This window comes from Mustela lutreola, chromosome 6 (assembly GCF_030435805.1).
Source record: "Mustela lutreola isolate mMusLut2 chromosome 6, mMusLut2.pri, whole genome shotgun sequence".
NCBI lineage: Eukaryota > Metazoa > Chordata > Mammalia > Carnivora > Mustelidae > Mustela > Mustela lutreola.
Genome location: NC_081295.1, coordinates 122,590,312 through 122,611,870, shown reverse-complemented (window position 1 = coordinate 122,611,870; position 21,559 = coordinate 122,590,312). Strand labels below are relative to the sequence as shown.

General features: G+C 44.7%; 1 protein-coding gene across 1 annotated transcript; it reads right to left on the bottom strand.

Annotated features, from left to right (window-relative positions):
* Positions 1-2,416: 2,416 nt before the first annotated feature.
* On the bottom strand, positions 2,417-21,083 carry LOC131834297 (butyrophilin subfamily 3 member A3-like). Its single transcript, XM_059178783.1, is given in 11 exon segments — positions 2,417-3,680; positions 4,096-4,122; positions 8,237-8,263; positions 12,104-12,130; positions 12,223-12,243; positions 12,488-12,688; positions 12,797-12,960; positions 12,962-13,064; positions 17,411-17,758; positions 19,514-19,608; positions 20,758-21,083. Coding segments are annotated over 10 exon segments (1,464 nt in total). The 5' UTR covers positions 19,599-19,608; positions 20,758-21,083; the 3' UTR covers positions 2,417-3,219.
* Positions 21,084-21,559: the final 476 nt, after the last annotated feature.

Here is a 21,559-nt window from a genome sequence, read left to right as displayed (position 1 = left end):
GGAGGTGTCTTCGGGCTTAAAATGTTTCTTGGAGGCAACATATAAATGGGTTTTTGTTTTTTTATCCATTCTGATACCCTGTGTCTTTTGACAGGGGCATTTAGCCCATTAACATTCAGGGTAACTATTGAGAGATATGAATTTAGTGCCATTGTATTGCCTGTAAGGTGCCTGTTACTGTATATGGTCTCTGTTCCTTTCTGATCTACCACTTGTAGGCTCTCTCTTTGCTTAGAGGACCCCTTTCAATATATCTTGTAGAGCTGGTTTGGTGTTTGCAAATTCTTTCAGTTTTTGTTTGTCCTGGAAGCTTTTAATCTCTCCTTCTATTTTCAATGATAGCCTAGCTGGATATAGTATTCTTGGCTACATGTTTTTCTCGTTTAGTGCTCTGAAAATATCATGCCAGCTCTTTCTGGCCTGCCAGGTCTCTGTGGATAAGTCAGCTGCCAATCTAATATTTTTACCATTGTATGTTACAGACTTCTTTTCCCGGGCTGCTTTCAGGATTTTCTCTTTGTCACTGAGACTTGTAAATTTTACTATTAGGTGACGGCGTGTGGGCCTATTCTTATTGATTTTGAGGGACGTTCTCTGAACCTCCTGAATTTTGATGCTCGTTCCCTTTGCCATATTGGGGAAATTCTCCCCAATAATTCTCTCCAGTATACCTTCTGCTCCCCTCTCTCTTTCTTCTTCTTCTGGAATCCCAATTACTCTAATGTTGTTTTGTCTTATAGTGTCACTTATATCTCGAATTCTCCCCTCGTGGTCCAGTAGCTGTTTGTCCTCTTTTGCTCAGCTTCTTTATTCTCTGTCATTTGGTCTTCTATATCACTAATTCTTTCTTCTGCCTCATTTATCCTAGCAGTGAGAGCCTCCATTTTTTATTGTACCTCATTAATAGCTTTTTTGATTTCAACTTGGTTAGATTTTAGTTCTTTTATTTCTCCAGAAAGGGCTTTTATATCTCTCGAGAGGGTTTCTCTAATATCTTCCATGCCTTTTTCGAGCCTGGCTAGAACCTTGAGAATTGTCATTCTGAACTCTAGATCTGACATATTACCAATGTCTGTATTGATTAGGTCCCTAGCCTTTGGTACTGCCTCTTGTTCTTTTTTTTGTGTTGTATTTTTCCGTCTTGTCATTTTGTCCAGATAAGAGTATATGAAGGAGCAAGTAAAATACTAAAAGGGTGGCAACAACCCCAGTAAAATATGCTTTAACCAAATTAGAAGAGATCCCCAATCGTGAGTGGGGAGGAAGGGGATAAAAAGAGGTTCAAAAAGGAAGAAAGAAAAAAAAAAAGAAAAAAGAAAAAAAAAGAAAAGAAAAGAATTAAAAAAAAGAAAACAAAGAAGAAAATATAAAAAAGAAAAAATATATATATTGGAGAAACTAGTTAAAAAACGTTAAAAAAGAAAAAGGTAAATGTTAAAAAAAATAATTCTACCAGAAGGTGAGAAAAAAAAAACAAAACATGAAAAAGATAAAAATTAAATTAACTGCAAGACTAAAAAAAATCACAGGGAAAAAGTCATGAGTTCCGTGCTTTGCTTTCTCCTCCTCTGGAATTCTGCTGCTCTCCTTGGTATTGAAACCGCACTCCTTGGTAAGTGAACTTGGTCTCTGCTGGATTTCTTGTTGATCTTCTGGGGGAGGGGCCTGTTGTAGTGATTCTCAAGTGTCTTTGCCCCAGGCGGAATTGCACCGCCCTTATCAGGGGCCGGGGTGAGTAATCCACTCAGGTTTGCTTTCAGGAGCTTTTGTTCCCTGAGTACTTTCTGTAGAGTTCCGGAGGACAGGGAATACAAATGGCAGCCTCCTGGTCTCCGTCCGGGAGGAGCCGAGAGCCCAGGGCCCCACTCCTCAGTGCGCCCTCAGAGAATAGTGCCCAGTTACTCCCGTCTGCCTGACCTCTGGCCGCGCTCCGAGCTCACCGAACCTGCGACCGGTCCAAGGTAACACCGAGCTGTGAACTTACTGTTGGCTCTGTCTCTGTAGCCATCTTTCCCGTTCCAATACCCGCAAGCTCTGCGACACTCAGACACCCCCGATCCTTCTGTGACCCTCCGGGACCTGAGGCCACGCTGACCCCGCGTGGGCTTCGCCCCGGTTTAGCCTCTGGGGCGATGTCCCTCAATGGAACAGACTTCTAAAAGTCCTGATTTTGTGCTCCGTTGCTCCGCCACTTGCCGGGAGCCGGCCCCTCCCCCCGGGGTCTATTTTTCCGTCGCTTTGGATTCACTTCTCTGCCAGTCCTACCTTTCAGATAGTGGTTGTTTTTCTGTTTCCAGAATTGCTGTTCTTCTTCTCTTTGATCTGCCGATGGATGTGCAGGTGTTTGCAATCTTTAGATAAGCTATCTAGCTGATCTCCAGCTAGCTGAAGTAGTCTCATCTGCTACTTCTCCGCTATCTTGACTCCTCCCCCCAGAAATAACAAATGTTTATGAAGGTTCATTAAGGTAAATATGTCTCATCCATTCCAGAATAGGAAGCATGTACAATGGAATAGGACACTCCACTCTTCTTCAAGTCCATTAGCCATACATTTCTTCAGAAATGTTCAGATGGACAATGTTTTTTAGTCAGAGTGCACATTTCCTAAATTAGAGCTGGTAACCCACCCATAGCCTCTGGGTTCATCTGCACAATTCAAACTATATAAAATAAACACCATTTAATTCTTCAGAATAATTCAGACCTCATCTCATTTCATATCAAAATAATATGAAGATTCCATGAGATAATGTTCATGATCAAAAGAAACATGACTTCCAATAGCAAAATTCAGCCAACCCCATTACAGCTGAAAAAGTCAATATTTATCTTCAAATACCTGAGCATAAGGCATGAACCAACTATTCTCATAAACTCACCCCAGCAGTCTACACCCAGAAGAGAAGGGCAAGACACCCAGCCATTCAGGACTAAATTCAGAGGCTGATAGTCCTGGGAGTCTGCAGCTCCCAGAAAAGCCACCATGAGGAATCTGGGACAGTGTTGGAGCATTATGGGGACATAGCTTCTGGGCCAGAGGGAAGCAGTGGAGATTCAGCCCCTGGGAGATCACCATCAACACCACAGCCTGAACTGAACCCCTGTCTTGAGAGGCTCGCAGGCTCCTCTGAAGAACAAGGATGGTTGTTAACAGGTACAGGGGTCTGCACAGGCCCATCCACCCCAGAGCAGATGGTCAGGGACATACCTCCTTCCCTCAACCGAAGTATGGAAACAGAATCTCAGAGGAGGAAGCGAGAGGGAAGGAGAAAATGTGGGAACCATCAGTCATGTTGTAGAATGAGACATCCCCTTCCTTCAGGTCCAGGAAAACCCCTACCCTTTGGGGAACTGGCACAAGGAGTTCTGAATTATCAGGGAGGGAAAAGACTTTATTCTCATACACCCCTACAACCCAGAACCCCTTTCCTGGGCATTCCTGGTACCAGCCTTTCCTCTCCACACCTCTCCTACAGACCCCCAGGGCCCACTCACTTTTTTCTTCTGCATTCCTGATCTCCACCTCCCAGTAGCAACACCCTGATGTGATGTCTTCATGACCCAATACGCTATAGGTTTCTCCTGTGTCCTTGGGTGAGTCCTTGAATGTCACACTAGTCTTGTCATCAGAGATGGCAAGGCTGGAATGGGCAGACTCTGGATCCAGACTGACAGACACTGCAGAGACAGTTGCCAATCATTCAAGGACTTGCCCTACCACATACTAAGGCACACAACCACCACCCCACCCCCAGACACCTAGCTGCATGCAGGGAGGACCAAAGCTCCTGAGATGAGAGCCGTCTGACTCAAGCACACAGCCCTCCAACCAGAAGAAGTAAGCATAAGACTGATCTGAGGGTTAGACATGTCACAGGGCCCTTGAGGGCCAGCCAGGACTCCAGCACTAAAGAACACCCATTTATATCCAGTATCAGTCACACCCAGTAATCCCAGCTACATGATGTTCACCACCCCATCCCACCCCACCACCATTGATGATGCCAGCATCTGTATCACCACAGCAAGCTGAAGGAGATGTCAGAAGCCATGGGACAGCTGTAGGAGCACCCAAACAACTGAAGTAACTCACAGGCCTGGAACTTCTCCTTCCACCAATCTACAAGAAAACCACATTACACAAATGTGAATAACAAACCAGAGACTTGAGACTGTACAAATCATTGTGGGTATAGATCCTCTGAAATACACTGAACCGAGAGTTATAGGGAAAAATGTTTTGGAAGCATTCACCTGAAGAATTTATTTTTCACACACATTAATTCTATCTCTCTCTCTCACACACACAGTCACACATGTGCACACTCTCTCTCATACACCCACCCCCATCATGTTATAATATTCCCATGAAACCCAAGCCATAAGAGTTAACATCACTAAGAGACTGGATACTGAGCAAAAAATATGGCTTTTTGCACAGATTTCATTATCAAAATAGGCTTTCTCTATCAAAATAGGCTTTCTCAATTCTGAGCCACATATCCATCCTGAAAGCTAAGTTTTCTTGACAAAGAACTGAGGATATCATAATTTCTGAGGGCTCCATTTACTTATAAAGAACTGACTGAAATGAACTTGTATGTTGACTCAAAACCATGGTAGAGGCAATACAACTTGGTGGCGCTGCACTTGGAGGAGGAATCTCAGTCATGGGTGAGGAGAACTCAGGATATGGCATCAGGGAAATCTTGCCCCATCAAGAGGTAATGGAGAAGATTCAAGGAAGGAAAAAGAGAAGTTCAAAGCAAGAAAGACCTACATGTAGTGAAAGAAAGTAATGGATTTGCTTGCCTGTATCACGGGGTATTGCAAGGAAAAGCATCTCTGTGTGTAAGGGGAAACTCAAAAACATTGGGTCTAGTCATCTGCTTCTCCTTATAATCACCTAGAGAGATCAAAAGCAGCAGGAGACACCACATATGATCATCCCCCAAATACAGCTGTGTCCTATGCCCCAGAAACTGTGAATATGTCTTGGCAGAGAGGACTTTAAAGATGTGAGTAAGATTAAGGAACTGGAGATACGAATGCAGCAAGGGTGAAATAACAATTTCTCCAAACACCTAGATGGAACCTCAAATCCAATTATCCTAAGGATCATATCAAGCTACCCTCTATAAAGTGAGGACCTGAAATGAGCAAGAGAGGAATACAGGGGTCCCCTCCCTCAGTGACGCAAAGCATAAACTTCTCCAACCTTCATACTCCTTTTTGGGAAGAAGAAAAGAAGCTAACTAATCACAGCAAATGTATATCTGTCATAAGACCCTAAAAAGTCTGCACCAGTAAAGCTGTGACCTCCAACAGGACAGAGACTCCAGAACAAAATTATAACAATTATAAAATAAGAACAGGACACATTCTTGAATATTTGGTGTCAACATGGGACCCCTATTCTCCAACAGGTTTATTCAGATAAAGTAGAACGTCCAGCTCTGTTAATTTCTTATACAAACAGATCACATGAAGTGGGTGGACATGTCACATTTTGAGAAAAGGGAACTCTACTTGTTCTTCACTAAGACATTGGCTGACAGCAAACTCTACATTTCTATATGACAACTGACACAGATTAGCAAAGACGAGGAATCAGGAGGAGGAGAAGAAGGAAGAGGAGAAAGGGATTTGGTGTTCCATTCTGAGACTCCACAATGCACCCATAGCTATGCTGTGCACTTCCGTGGTCCAAGTGCATTCTTCACCTCATTCCACAGCAAGCTGTTCATTAGAAACTATTCTTCCAATTTCATGAATAAGATCAGATCAGACATTTGTTCACATCACATTAATATCACCTTACACCAGTTAGAATGGCTAAAATTAGTAAGACAGGAAACAACATGTGTTGGAGGGGATGTGGAGAAAGGGGAACCCTATTCCACTGTTGGTGGGAATGCAAGTTGGTGCAGTCTCTTTGGAGAACAGTGTGGAGATTCCTCAAGAAATTAAACATAGAACTTCCCTATGACCCTGCCATTGCACTACTGGGTATTTACCCCAAAGATACAGATGGAGTGAAAAGAAGGGCCATCTGTACCCCAATGTTTATAGCAGCAATGGCCATGGTCGCCAAACTGTGGAAAGAAACAAGATGCCCTTCAGTGGATGAATGGATAAGGAAGATGTGTTCCATATACACTACGGAGTATTATACCTCCATCAGAAAGGATGAATACCCAACTTTTGTAGCAACATGGATGGGACTGGAAGAGATTATGCTGAGTGAAATAAGTCAAGCAGAGTGAGTCAATTATCATATGGTTTCACTTATTTGTGGAGCATAACAAATAGCATGGAGGACATGGGGAGTTAGAGAGGAGAAGGGAGTTGGGGGAAATTGGATGGGGAGGTGAACCATGAGAGACTATGGACTCTGAAAATCAATCTGAGGGTTTTGAGGGGTGGGGGGTGGGAGGCTGGGGTACCAGGTGTTGGGTATTATAGAGGGCACAGATTGCATGGAGCACTGGGTGTGGTGCAAAAATAATGAATACTGTTATGCTGAAAATAAATACAAAATAAATTTAAAAAAATAATCACCCATTTAAAAAAAAAAGCCCTCCTATGTGAAAGTGTTGATTCTACTGTAAGGATGTCTATCCTTACAAAATAAAAAGAACATATATAAGGTATACTTAAAAACACAGGCATTTCAATCCAGCATAGAATGGTGTGATGCTAAAAGAAGACCATTTAATCCACATTTTAACAGATAAGTCCCAAGATTCAGTGAGGCTCTCTAAAGAGTTTGACTCACACATCTGGTCAACATAGACTCTTACACTACTGAATCCACATTCTCTGTTCTCAAAGGCTGTGTCCCTGATCATAAATAGAAACAGCCAGGACAAAAAAGGCATGTGTTATAGATTCAAATGGCCCAGATTCATAACCCACCCCAGTGATAGAGGGTGCTCTGGATAACCTTTCATTGCATTAGCAACCCTAGGATCACTCTCCTCCCCCAACTACTAACGGAAGGGTGAGATGGCCTCATTATCAGAAGCAAACCCAGTTATAAAATTATTTCAAAACACCTTAAAATAATTATGTCTTTTCAGAAATCTCTCAAACATGCGTCAAGAAAGTTATTACTTTTTGCGCACCCAATAACTTGCATGTCCTCTGTGTACTTTCCACTCTAACCACCATGGCTGTCATTTGTGGTGTCTCTTCTACCCAAAGCCACCCAAAGTGTCTCTTCTACTCTCAACCACCTAGAGTGTCTCTGAGAGGAATCACAGGCTCTCCACTTTCCATCTCATCTCCTCCTCTTTTCTCCAACCACCTTTTCTTTCCCTGATTTACTCCCATATTTTCTCTGGTAAACAATTTTCACTCCTCTGAGCTTCTCCTATTGCCATCCTCACACATTGCTCCTAGTAAATCTAACCAGTACTGAGCCTATCAGGTAAATCCAAAATTCTCCTAAAAGGAGAGATAATGGTTGTGAACAATTATAAGTTACTGTCCTTTAAAATATTAATTTCTTAACACTGTAATACAAAGATGTACATAGGATTTTGTATATAATGACAATATATCAGTATCTCACAAACCCACTATCAGGACTCCCTACACATTCTGGAGGCTCTGGATCTGAGAATCAGAAGAGCTGACCTAAAGAAAACTACTTCCAAAAAAACCATGGGGGTTTAGAGGAAGATACCTGGCTTGGACAAGGAGTCAGAGCACACAGAAGCAAAATGAAGACCATCATTCCAGAGAAACAGTAAAAACAAACAAGCAAACAAACCAGGAAAACCAAAGGAAGGTCCAAAAAGAGGTAGGAATTTCAGGGTAAAATGGATTCAGAAACAAGGATCCCTTAAGGAAGACCTGAGTCCTAAGCAGGCAAGCTTGATTTCTGAAATCTTCCAGAGACAGTAAATTCTAAAGTACCACATCAATTCCATGGTCCAATTGCCCTTACAAATGACCACTCTGTTGTCACTGGACCAACAAAACTATCCGTTGAACGAGGTGTGTTCAGAGGGTGTTGCTAATTCTAACAGCAACCTACAGTAGAGGATGGGTCAGAATAGAGGCAGATCTGTGATCCCAAGGACAGTCCCTGTAGTCTTCAGAAGGACACAACAAACATAACAAGGAGATCAGGGATACCAACCCCATCTTGGTGTGGGGTCCAATGACAGAGAAGGTGGCACAGTGGGGGCTGGGGAGGTAAAGCCAAAGGAAACTGAGTCACTTACCTGCATATAGTTGTGCCTTCTTCAGGGCTGAAAGGGAAGACACCCTGGTGAAACATGAGCCAGAACAAGTCTGCATAGTATTGATCTACTGGCACATGACTCCTCTTGTGCTGCAGGTGATACTATCAACAGAGTACGGAGAGAGGCCAGAGAGGAGATACCCTCCTGACATGGGCAGACAATAGGATGTTCTGGGAAATTTTTTGGACCACCAGTCAGAGAGCCAGCATTGGGGGCTGAGTAGCATGCTTGCTAGTTCCTGCTGTGTGACCTTTGCCAAGTTAGTGTCCTGAGTCTTAAAAACCACAATATTAAAATAAAAACTCTGAGAAACAAACTGAGAGTCTGTCTGGGAGGGAAGGGAGGGTTGGGAGTTTGGGCAAGCCTGGTTGTGGGTATTATGGAGGGCCCAATTACATGGAGCAATGGGTGTGCTGCATAAACAATGAATTATGGAATACTGAAAAGAAATTGAAAAAAAAAAGATACATGTAGTTGAATAGTAAAACCATCAAAATGACAATTAAATTAAAAATCAAAAGCACTTTTAACTCTTAAACTTCTATTCTCATTCAGACAAGTAGACTTAAGAGTCAACCAAGAAAAATAATCTTAACAAGAAGAGACAAAATTAAAAAAAAATTAAATAAATTCAGCAGAGTCTAAAGAGACAAAAGAAAAGAACGTAAAATTGAACAATTGATTATAACATTAAGAATCTCTAAGGTGAAAAAACTCTTAGATGGAGAGGAGAAGGGAGTTGAGGCAAAACGGAAGGGGCGATGAACCATGAGAGACAATGGACTCTGAAAAACAACCTGAGGGTTTTGAAGGAGGGGGGGGTTGGGGGAGCCAGGTTGTGGGTATTATGGAAGGCATGTAGGGCATGGAGCACTGGGTGTGGTGCATAAAAAGTGAATTCTGTTATGCTGAAAAGAAATTTTAAAAAAAGTTATTAGTTCAATTTTATGCACACAAGCATTGCAAGACCAGTTATCTATATGCATTTGATTTTCTGAACAATAGAAGAGATAAAACTTCTGTGGAAACACTCAGCCCATAAGAGTCAGGTAGCTCTCCTGGGGCCAGTGGAGAATTTTAATCTCTAAAGAAATTTCATGTTTAAAAAAATTGGTAGCAGTGTGGAAGGTACTCAGCATAACTACAGCCAACATCTAAATCTGTTTTTTCTTTTTTTTATGGGGTGCAGGGGGATTCAACAATAAGTCTAAATGTGCATTTCAAATAAATTTTCAACAAAAAATAGTATTCCTTCAAAGAACAATACACTATGTCCAACCATTCTTTTTTTTTTTTTTAAGATTTTATTTATTTATTTGACAGGCAGAGATCACAAGTACGTGGAGAGGCAGGCAGAGAGAGAGGAGGAAGCGGGCTCTCTGCTCAGCAGAGAGGTGGGTGCTCAGCAGAGAGCCCGTTGTGGGGCTCGATCCCAGGACCCTGGGATCATGACCTGAGCCGAAGGCAGAGGCTTTAACCCACTGAGCCACCCAGGTGCCCCTGTCAAACCATTCTTGATTACCAAAAGAAAATGCATAATACTAACAAATTTCATCCACAGAATTTTTCTGAAATGAATCCCAATATTAATTGCATCCCCAAATAAATAAATTTTCACATTAAAAAAACACGCAAAATTTTTATCCCATCTGCTTTCAATTGGCGTTAAAGGTCAAAAATTATACAATGTATATGTTTATAAAAAATAAAAAATTAAAAAAATTATACAATATATAAAAATGTTTTAGGGAATAAAGTATACATTATTCCATGAATGTAAGAAATCATTATTACATCCAATGATTTCCAGGAAAGAGAGATATGGGAAATAACAGAAAAGGGGAGATGAATTAAGAACCAGGATGTTAGGTGAGCTCTAGGGTAAAAGTATCCAAATGTTCTCCGAAAACACAACACTGGGCCACTGACAACTTACCACCCAAGTTCTGTCTGTCCTCTACCCAATACTTTGTGATCAGTACCTCCAGGAACTGCAGAGAAAAGACTCTCCCATGATGGTGTTATGTGGAGGGAACATACTCCTAAATTTAATGACCCCATTTATTTACATAGTTTCTCTAAAACATTCCAGAGTATTCAGGTTGACTGAGAACCAGTTGCACTGAAGACTAAAAGGCTACAAAGATTGAGAGACAAGATGGTGGGGAAGTAGGAAGAGGTGCCTTTTCAACCTGTACCCTAAAGTGAGCTGATTACCTACCAAAGAACTCCAATCACCCATGAAATCAGCCTGAGATCAGAATTATACACATCTGGATCTCAACAGGGGCAGAAGACAACTGTGGGCAGGTAAGGTGGAATGGGAATGTCAGACTGATATTGGAAGATAAACAAAAGGGGGAGGAAGCCACTAGAGGGACCCATTGGAAAGTAATACCCCTAATACGAGAATGCCCTGCATCTGGGGACCAGCATTAACTTGGAAACTGGGTGAAAGCACTCCAAAAGAGTGCTTAAAGGATCACAGGGGGGAAACTGTGGGAATCTGGGCGGCTAGGGACAGGGGCTTAAGTCCCCAGACCCAGGACAGTCTCCCCTGGCCCTGAGCCAGAGAGAGTGCAGTGGAGAAACCAGGTCTTGGTCCCCCAACCGTCAGCATGCCTGAGATTGCATGGGGTCTGGCTCCTGTGAGGGGCTGGAAGCCACTCCAGAGGGCAGAACGCCAACCCCTGCTATGGAGCCTGAGACACGCACGCCCCCTCCCCTGAGAGAGGTGCGCAAAGGCCCACTTGGAGCTCTTAGACTCGTGACCCACAGCCTCCCCTGAGAGAGGTGCCCACAAGCTGGGCGCTCTTAGACGGAGAAAGACCAGGCACTCCCAGCCCGGGCCAGCGGGAAAATCTGTGTGCGATCACTGCTTGGAACCTCTCTGGTGGTCTGGTGCTGCCCAGACAGCTGCCACTGCTGTGGTTTTGGGTACAAGCAGAAGATCCTGTGTCCCCAGGGACCGCGACTCGAAACCTGCTCTGCCAGCTTCCAAGGGGGAATTTAGATGGGCTCTGCAACAACCACAGAAGAGCAGGCTGAGGCTTCTCCCTGAGAGGGAGGTCAGGGTTCAGTTTGCTTTCCTCTAAGCCTACAAAAACCATCAAAAGCGTTCAAGGCAAGAGAGAGAGAGAGAGAGAGAGAGAGAGAAAGGTGAACAAACACAAAAACCTCCAGAGAACAAAAGCCTGAAAAGACCGGTTTCCTCAGAGCCCACCCTCTTGCAGGGGGCGGGAGGACTTAACTCAGGGAACATCATTGACTGAAAATCCACGTGGCAAGCCCCTCCCCCAGAAAACCAACCAGGAAAGAAAAAAAAAAGACTACAAGAGAACAACCACCACTACTTCATAGGACAACTTTTATTTTTAATTTGTTCCCACTATTCTGGCTCAATTTTTTTTTATATAGATAATTTTAAAACTATTTACCCTCACAGTAGCTGTCCAGTGCAACAAATTCCCTAACAACCTTCTAACCTGAACTTTTTGATACATACACCTGGGTTTTTCTTTTGTATTTTTATTTTTTAAATTTCTTTTTTTTAGTTGAGTTTAGTCTAGTTTATAACTTTTTAATTTTTATTTTCTAATATTCATATAGAGTTAAAAGGCCACAAAGGAGGTGGGTAGATCATCCAGTGACCACCGTCATTCCAGGTTTCAAAGCACCGTGTGCGAAAATATAGCCCAGATGGGGAAAACCCATGGAAAAAGTTCTGCCTCTGGCCAGTTTCCACTTCTGCACCAGGGACAGGTCCTCATGTCTCTGCATGAAACACAGAGGGGACACTATGGCTTAGGGGGCAAGAGACCCAAGGATATCTGGACAGTCACTCACCGGCCAGGTAAACAGATTTCCTCCAGTCTGCAAGGCAACACAGGAAACGGGTGAGCTAAGAATCAGAATGTCTCCTACAAATGTGACACAGAAACTTCTGGAAAAAGGACACAACATACCAAGATCTCCTTGGAGTTCATCTGAAAAAAATTGAAAAATACTCTTAAACTCCCATGACTAAGAGCAGCAAAGACTGCACCTGGAAAACCCACAAGAGCATCTATATGTCTCCATGAAGATCTAACTCCAGACCCCTTGAGCCTCCACAGACCCACCTGTCCTCTCTGGTCCTCCTCAACCCCCTGCTCCTGGCCAAGGGCCTACTGTCCACTTCTCCTCTGCACCAGCTTCCACATTGTCGGCCTTGGCCCTGTCCGGCCTTACCTCTGGCCTTCAGTGCCTCCTCCTTTATCCGCTGGTCCTCCTCCTTTTCTCTGTGCAGTTTCTCCCATTCCTGCATCTCCTGGAGCTTTGTAGTATGTTCTCTCATGATGTAGAAGACAGCCCCAAGGAGTAGGAGCATCAGCACAGTCAGGATCACCATGAAAGCTAGCTTCCAGGGAGAACTCCGAGGGAAGAAGGGTTCTGTGCCCAGCCAGACACCCCATCAGGGCACTGCTCAGGACGGCCAGCCCAGCACACACAGGAACCCCCAACCATCCCACCCTTCTAGGAGTGGGAAGTAATACTGACCTGGGATGAAAATGGCCATTGCCTTCTCCTGGCCCAGGATGGGGTTGAGGACTGAGCAGGTCACATTCCCTGAAGAGCTGTCCCTCACTACAAGAGTGGTCTCTATGGTGAACAGCCCTTCACCGTCTTGGGCTTGGGTCTCAGAGAACATCAGGAACTTCTCTCCACTGCACTTGGGGCTTTGGGAACCACCCCGAGGCCATGCACACAACTTGAACCCCATCCTCCTCTGGCCCTGTGATGTGCACTTGAGGGGCAGAGCCCACACCTGAAGAGAGAAGCTGCAGAGCACAGGGAGGCCACCCAGAGCCCAGGGATTTCAGCAGAACCTTCCTGTACACAACTCCAAGGGCAGCATTGCATTTTGGGGGCTCCTTGGGGGAGTGGTCCCTACAAGGATTAATGTAGGGGTCCTGCCATGGAGAACAGAAGGAAGGAACATGGGGACCTGTGGCAGGGCCAGAGGGCAGGCTCTTCTCCCCAACCATGAGGGTGGGAATTAAATCACCCAGAGGATAGAAGGAGGAATTTCATTCCAGGATCCATCTTTCTCTGCTCTTCTCAACTCACACACTCTGCAGGGCATCTGCGGGCACACCCACTGCCACTCAGTCATCACTTCCACCAACCTATATATCTCCTGAGCTCGCTCCCTAATATCCACTTCTCTTGTTTAGCTGTACCAGGATTCCTCACAGATGCTTCAGACTCAAATCCTGAACTAATTCATGTTTGGCCCCATCTGTGACAGGATAATGAGGAAAATAACCCCAATCTTTCAGTCTTCCTTACATCCAGCCAGCGTTCTGCCACATATTGTTAATGCCTTCACACTCTGCTTCTGGGCCCCAACCTGTGACTTGACTCAGCCCCTGAGATTTCAGGGAATGGGACTCTAGCAGAGGTTGGAAACTGCTTGTGCCATTGCCCTGTCCTCTGCCACAGGACAGACATCTTCAGGCTAGTGCAGCCTTTCCAGCTAAAGCTGTCCTAGATCAACCAATAGCCACCTGGACAACACCAGCTGAGCAAACCCAGCTAAGGTTCACTGGCAGGACAAAATAGATTTAAAGTAAGAGGCTTATTGTCTCTGTTGAAAATAGGGAAAGAGACTCCCTTCCCATCCTTTTTTTGTAACATTTACTTGAGGAAACTTGTCATTCTGGGTATTTTCTTTATTCTTTGAAATGTATATAAGCACTTTAAAACAAACAAACATAAAAACAAATAGGCCTTTTGCCAGCTCTGTGATCCAAGAACATGTTTCTCAAGGAACCTTGAGCCCTCTCTTTGAAATGCTCACACCAAGGAAGACAGCCTTCTCTCCGCCTTCTCTGCCAGGGTTGGAGCTTATCCTCAGTGGGCACCTTGATCCACGTGTAAAATCACTGCCTGTCATCATGATGGGAGAATCGGCAATAAATAAATAAATAAATAAATAAATATATAAATAAATAAAAATACACTACTGTATTTGTCTGCAAAACTCTTCATCTCTCCTTCTATTCTGAATGATTCCCTTGCTGGATTCTTGGCTGCAGATTTTTTTTTTTCCTTTTAGCACATTGAATATATCACACCACTCCATTCTGGCCTGCAGAGTTCCTGTTGAAAATTCCACTGAGTATATGTGAAAGTGTTGAATCACTATATTGCATACCTGAAATGAATATAACACTCTGTGTTAACTACACTGGAATTATATTTCTTTTTATTTTTAAGGTAGGAGAATTTGGTTTTCCTTGGAATAAAGCCAATTAGTTAACTTACATGCTCACCCAATTTCCAGCAAATATAAGATGCACCACCTAGGACAAATTTTGCTGGCAAATCCAGCTACTTGAGGGCTCATAACTGTTGATCCTGAGAACGTATATAGAATGAGCTCTGTCTGCATACGGAAAAGATGAGATTTCTTCTGTCTTTGCATTTCTTGATAGAATCTCTGTGATGCACAGCACATTATAGTTAATGCTAATTTAATAATAAAAAGGAGCTTTCTTCCTACTGTCTTAGAGACAAGATTCTGAGTTGGAAGATTATGGGGGTTTTGTTTTTTTTTGATTGTTTTATTTGCTTTTCTTTTCTTTTTTTATTTCTTTTCCGTGTAAGAGTATACATTGTTTTTGCACCACACCCAGTGCTCCATGCAATACGTGCCCTCCTTAATACCCACCACCTGGCTCCCCCAACTTCCCATTCCCACCCCTTCAAATCCTTCAGGTTGTTTTTCAGAGTCCATAGTCTCTCATGGTTCACCTCCCCTTCCAAATTCCCTCAACTCCCTTCTCCTCTCCATCTCTCCTTGTCCTCCAAGCTATTTGTTATGCTCCACAAATAAGTGAAACTGTATGATAATTGACTCTCTCTGCTTGACTTATTTCACTCGGCATAATCTCTTCCAGTCCCGTCCATGTTGCTACAAAAGTTGGGTATTCATCATTTCTGATGGAGACATAATACTCCATAGTGTATACGGACCACAACTTCTTTATCCATTCATCCGTTGAAGGGCATCTTGGTTCCTTCCACAGTTGGGCGACCGAGGTCATTGCTACTATAAACATTGGGTTACAGATGGCCCTTTTTTTGGCTACATCTCTATCTTTGGGATAAAGACCCAGTAGTGCAATGGCAGGGTCATAGGGAAGCTCTATTTTTAATTTCTTGAAGATGAAAGACCATTCCATGCTCTTGAATTGGAAGAATAAACATTGTTAAAATGTCTATAATGCCTAGAGCAATCTATATTTTTAATGCCATTCCAATCAAAATTCCACCGGTATTTTTCAAAGAGTTGGATCAAATAATCCTAAAATTTGTATGGAATCAGAAGAGACCCTGAATTGCTAAGGAAATGTTGAAAAACAAAAATAAAGCTGGGGGCATCACGTTACCTGATTTCAAGCTTTACTACAAAGCTGTGATCACCAAGACAGCATGGTACTGGCATAAAAACAGACACATAGACCAGTAGAACAGAATAGAGAGCCCAGATATAGACCCTCAATTCTACGGTCAAAAATCTTTGGCAAAGCAGGAAAAAATATACAGTGGAAAAAAGATAGTCTCTTCAATAAATGGTGCTGGAAAAATTGGACCGCTATATGTAGAAGAATGAAACTCGACCATTCTCTTACACTGTATGCAAAGATAAACTCGAAATGGCTAAAAGACCCCAATGTGAGACAGGAATCCATCAGAATCCTAGAGGAGAACATAAGCAGTAACCTCTTTGATATCAGCCACAGCAACTTCTTTCAAGATATGTCTCCAAAGAAAAAGGAAACGAAAGGGAAAATGAACTTTTAGGACTTCAGAAAGATTATGTTTTTAATTATATTTCTCCTATGTGACTGAAGATTTATGAGTAGGACCTGTTAAGATTAGCCAAACACAGCCCAGATGAGCTGAACTCCCTGAATGCCAGATTAAATACATGTTTGGAGTTACAGGCCACTGAGATTTCTATGTCTTTGTTACACAGCATTATGGCAGCAATCTGCAGCTTACACATAAAATAAATATTTCTACCACTAAAAAATCGATTTAAAAAAAATCTGTGAGTACCTGAAGTCCCTTCTCTCCACGCCTCCAAACTGTCCTTGTCCCCAAATCTTCTCACTCAGTTTACTTTCCAAACCTCTCTGATGCTGGAGTGCTCCTTTCTCACCACACTGCCCCTACATGAATGCAGGGGGCCATCCTCTTCACCCCATAACTACATCCAGGCCTCCAGTCTTGCTCACCTTCCATACACGCTCCATTACAGCTGCCAAAGCAAACCTGCCCTCACATACCTTGCTCCACTGCTCTGTTGAAAATTCCCTCAGCCCTGCATCTAAATGGCATAAGAGCACGTGAAGCCTCTGGTGTTCTAGTATTACACCCCCACTACCCCGCAAACAAAACTCCTATCCACTTCGTCCCCAATCCCACCATCTGTACTTGTTAGGGAGTACACACTCCATTCCTAGGACAATTTGGTTGACTGCTCAGAACCACAATCACCATGCTGTGTATGCTCCACACAGATCCATCAACCAAAAGGCCATTTCAGAACACTGTCTGCTTCACTCAAATGTCTGCTCAAGTGTGCGTTACTTGTGGGCTTCTCCTGATAAATCCCTTCTCTGTCCACCTGGACCAGGAACACCTCTATATTCCGGAGATTCACCTCTCACCACCATCCTATTCACCTCCACACCAATCATGTGGCCTCTCTCTCTGCCCAGAGTTACCAGCTACACTCCTCCCTCAGGTTTCTCACATGGTGTTCTTCTGCTTGGATCTCTCACCCCTAGAATATTTATTTGGCTAAGCCCCTACTCATCTCCATTTAACATTGTCTATAACCTATCTATTTGGCCATTTACTGTCTGTATAATAATATAAACTCTACAAGCAGGGATCTTTATTTGTTACACTGAGCTATCCAGGTGCAGAGAACAACAGCTATCATGAATCAGGAGTTCTATATATTTATACTGAATAAATGAAGAGTGAAAGACCCTCCTTTACCTCATTTATACAAATGGAGGGCTATTAACTTGGACCTTGAGGTGGCTCCGAATTCCAATACTGCAGGTCTCTAAATATCGATCAGCAACCCACCTGCCACCTTCAGTTCCACACTGGCCTCTTCATAGAAGATTCCCATTCTGAAGAAGCAGGTATACAACCCATTGTCGAAAGCCTGGACATTGTGGATGAGCACAGCCGCATCCCCCTGGGTGAGGAAATCCTTCACCAGTGAGGTTCGCCCTCTGTACTGAGCCAACTGCTCTTCTCTCTGCTCCCGCTGGTTTTGATAGATGAGCACTGCTTCTGAGAACTTGGAGCGGAACCACCACAGCTCCATATTCTCCACATCCATGGCCGGGGACACACAACATGGCAGCGTGATGTCCCCATCCAGCACTGCCACAATGGGTTCAGAAGGGCCAATCACCATAAAGTCTTCTGTGGACAGAGACATAGGACTGAGAAAGCTGGAGAGATGCAGGACAGGGAAGGGAACATGCTGTCAGGAGGGAGGCCCTGACTGAGGGACTTAGCTGTGAGAACTCCTAATGGGTCAATTTTATCCTAAAACAAATTTGAAACACAGAAATGGTGTAAAGAGACTCATCAATAGCCTGTGCTCCTGACTCCAGGCCCATCCATGAAGGATGCTCTGACTCAGTCGTTCTAAACTTCCACAGGCATCACTATCACCAGGAAGGCCTATGAAACACAGATTACTGGGCTCTACCCCCAGGCCTGCTGGTTCAGTAGATTTAGAGTGAGTCTAAGACTGTGCATTTCTAAGGAGGTGGTGAGAAGCTGATACTGATGTCCCAGCGACCATACTCTGAGAACCACAGCTCTAACCTGCCTCCTCTTAGGACAGGACTGAAAACTCACCAAAGAGCACTACTGCGGCCAAGTGGTAACATCCTACTCATTGCACCACACCTGGAACTTCCCAACACCCACTCCTAAAGTTATTGTTTTTGCCCACATCTTTCTCTTCTACTGAATTATATGTGTGCTAAAAACTAGACCTCACAGCTACTTCTATTAAAACCTGCCTTCACTCCATTTCTCACAGGACCCAAATCACTACCTGTTCCCAAAGAGAGTTCATCCCACTGCCTCCAGCCCCTTGCAGGCCTTGGTCATCTGAGACCTTGTAGGTATGTCACAGCTGGACACTTCTGCAGGACAAACACCACCAGACAACCAAACACTGACTTCTCAGTCCTGTGCTACTCAAATTTGGCTGAGTCACTATCTGTCTCACCTGGGGGATGACAATTACTAGTCTCCCTGTGACATCCTCTCTCCAGTCAGTGTCTGTGAACCTTTAAAGCTGGAACCAAAACCATGTGCCTCCTCTACCAAAGCCCTTCAATGATTCTGCAGTTGCCCAAGTGATCCCGTGCCCATTAAGGAAGACCCTCCCTGCTCTCTGATCCCCAACTCCTGCTTCTCTCCCCCTCATTCACTCTGCTCGGGCCAACACTCACCTCCTCTGCTCCTTGAATACCCAGGCACACTTCCAGCTTTGTCTGGCTGCTCCTCACTGTGGAGAACCTCTTCCCATGGGATCCAGACAGGTTCCTCCCACCTCCTCCATGTCTTTAGTCCCATCTCACTGCATACAGTGACCACCTAATGTAGCACTGCTGCCTGGCCACTAGCGGTCCTGCAGCCCCGACTGCCCCACCTTGTCCCATGCTCTCCAATCCTCTAACAGACATAGATTGTACAGGGTTGTGGTATTTAGTGCTCACTGTCCCTGCCAGAAAGTAAGGTCTGTAAAGATAGAGACTGTCTTCTCTGTACACAGAATAGCACCTAACATGTACTCAGTACCCTATAAATATTTGTGAAATAGAAGTACCAGTAAAGCCAGGAAACAAAAAGCCAATAAAGGCAGGAAACAAAAAATAAAGAGACAATTATTTTCATACTTTTCATAGTGAAATCCACATTTTTTACTTTATAAGACATAAATTCGTTAGAGAACTGTCATGCTCCCCTGCCCTTACATTGCAGTTCTGGGATTCTTCTTATGTGTTTAATTTCAAATAGCAGTTGGGGCATCTCCAGAATCTGGGTAGAGCCAGGGACTCCACCAATAGCCATCTGTCTTGATGGAGATGCCAGCAGAGCTCTGGGGGCTCTCACCCACACCAGGGAGACACAGGGAGGGGGAAGGGACACACTCACCTGCAGAGCCCCCAGCAGGCAGCTGCAAGAGGAGAAGCAGGGAGGGGAGATGGATGAGCAAAGAGTCCCTGCAGCAATCCTCCATTTCCTCAGAGCTGGGGAGACACAGGACAGGAGGCAGGTGACACATCCAGAGAGGAGGCAGGGCCAGGCCAGAGCTCTGGTCCTCAGAGCAGACAGCATGGCTCAGGGCTGGCAACAGTCCCCAGAAGGAGTAAAGCCTTTCTTACTGCTTAGTATGCTGATGAGGTGGGGGCCCCACAACCCTGATGCCAAGAAAGCCCTCCCAGCCCTTTGGAAACTTTCCCAGCCTTCTCTGCCCACAGGACCACACCCTTCCCGCCTCAGCACAGAGGCCTCCTCCATGTCTACATGAGTCACAGGATACCACAGAGGTCCAGGGACGCAAGGCATAGACTCAGGGTTCTCCCCATGAAGGACACACCAGCTCCTGTGTGCTGTTCTTCTGCTGCCTCCTAATTATGACCAGGGAATGACTAAGAAGCATGAGAAGACTGCGTCCTCCTCAAGGACACTGTGGCTCCCACCACATGCACACTGTTCTGAGTCCTTTGATAGGCGAGTTCACCCTTATTTCAGCTCCTGCCTCCTGCAGCCCTTTTCTGCTCAGGGCCAAAGACGTGGACTTGCTCATAGGTGAAGCCAGACAATTCCCCATGAACGGTTAATCTCCATCTTCTCTATCTTTGAAGAGTTTCTGCCTCAGGATAAAGAATCCCAGCAGAGCAGTGGGAAGCACAGGATAAAATGAGACCTGGTCAAACAAAAGGGCTTCAAACCACTGACTCTGAGGGGAGAGGGATTCATCCAGAGGTCCTGGGAAGGACAGATTCTGGGGATGACTGCTAAGGTCTCCTCCATACTCAGCCACATGCTGTGGGAATCACCTGAGGCAAGTTTCTTGACCTGATCTGCCCCAGGTCCTATCTGCCATACAGAGTAATAAGAACTCATCCCACGGAATAAGAAGTATCCTATGAATTTATGTATGGAGAGTCAGTGCACATTAGAACAGTGCCTGCTCCTAGGAATGCTACAGCAATGTCATTAAGTGAATGAATAAAGTGGATCCCCCACTGTAATTGACAACTACAACTACCTCAGAGCCTCATTATTATCCAGTACCAGCCCTCCAGCCCCACCACATCTTGGCGACCTCCTCCCAAGCATCTGCTCTCCACGCTCCTCTTCTTGTCCAGCAAGTGTCTTCAGAACCCACTCACCTGCCTGGGGCTTCTGGAGTGTCTCTAACTCATTACTGTGAGACCTCAGCCAGCCCCAGTCTCTGCTCTCAGAGACTGCACATGCGGTTCACTGCTCACGCCCCAAACCCTGCTCCAGATCCAGCATTGGTGCCACAGGCTCCTCTTGTCTGAGAGGCAGCTGGTTCCAGGAGAGTGGAGAAGCACAGCCAGGAACAGGTTGCAGAGGTCTCAGCTGAACCAGGGACCTGGGACACCCAGCACTCCCTGACAGAAGAATCCTGCGCTGACTCCTTCCACCATTTGAAAGTGAAAGCTTATGAAACACAACCCTAGCTGACTCTGCCCTGCCTTTGGATGGTGCACCCTAGTTATCAGGAAGGAAATAGCATGATCAGAGCCACAGAAACAGGGCAGGTACAGATATATGGACCCACTCTGCAGGGGGACACACAGAGACACAGATACCATACCATTTGTTGAACAACTGCCACTCTCCAGTTTGGCTAGCTTCTAGACCAGAAGCAAGGAGTGTGTGTACCACAGCCAAGACAAATAACTAGCCCTTTGCACAGGGCAGTTCACTACCAAAATACTCTATGTCAGTTTCTGAATACTAATGGCAGGAGCCTTTGAAAAGCACCCAGTGCAGCTGCTTTGCTTTTCTTCACCAGATGACCCAGGTGCTCCCATAGTATGGCAACGGAAGGGTTAAGCCTGAACATCACAGAATCTTCCAGGGCCAGCTCCAGGACACTGGCCCTGCCCCAAGCTGAATGGACAGCACCCTGGGGCTTCTTAATACTATACTATCACACAAGGC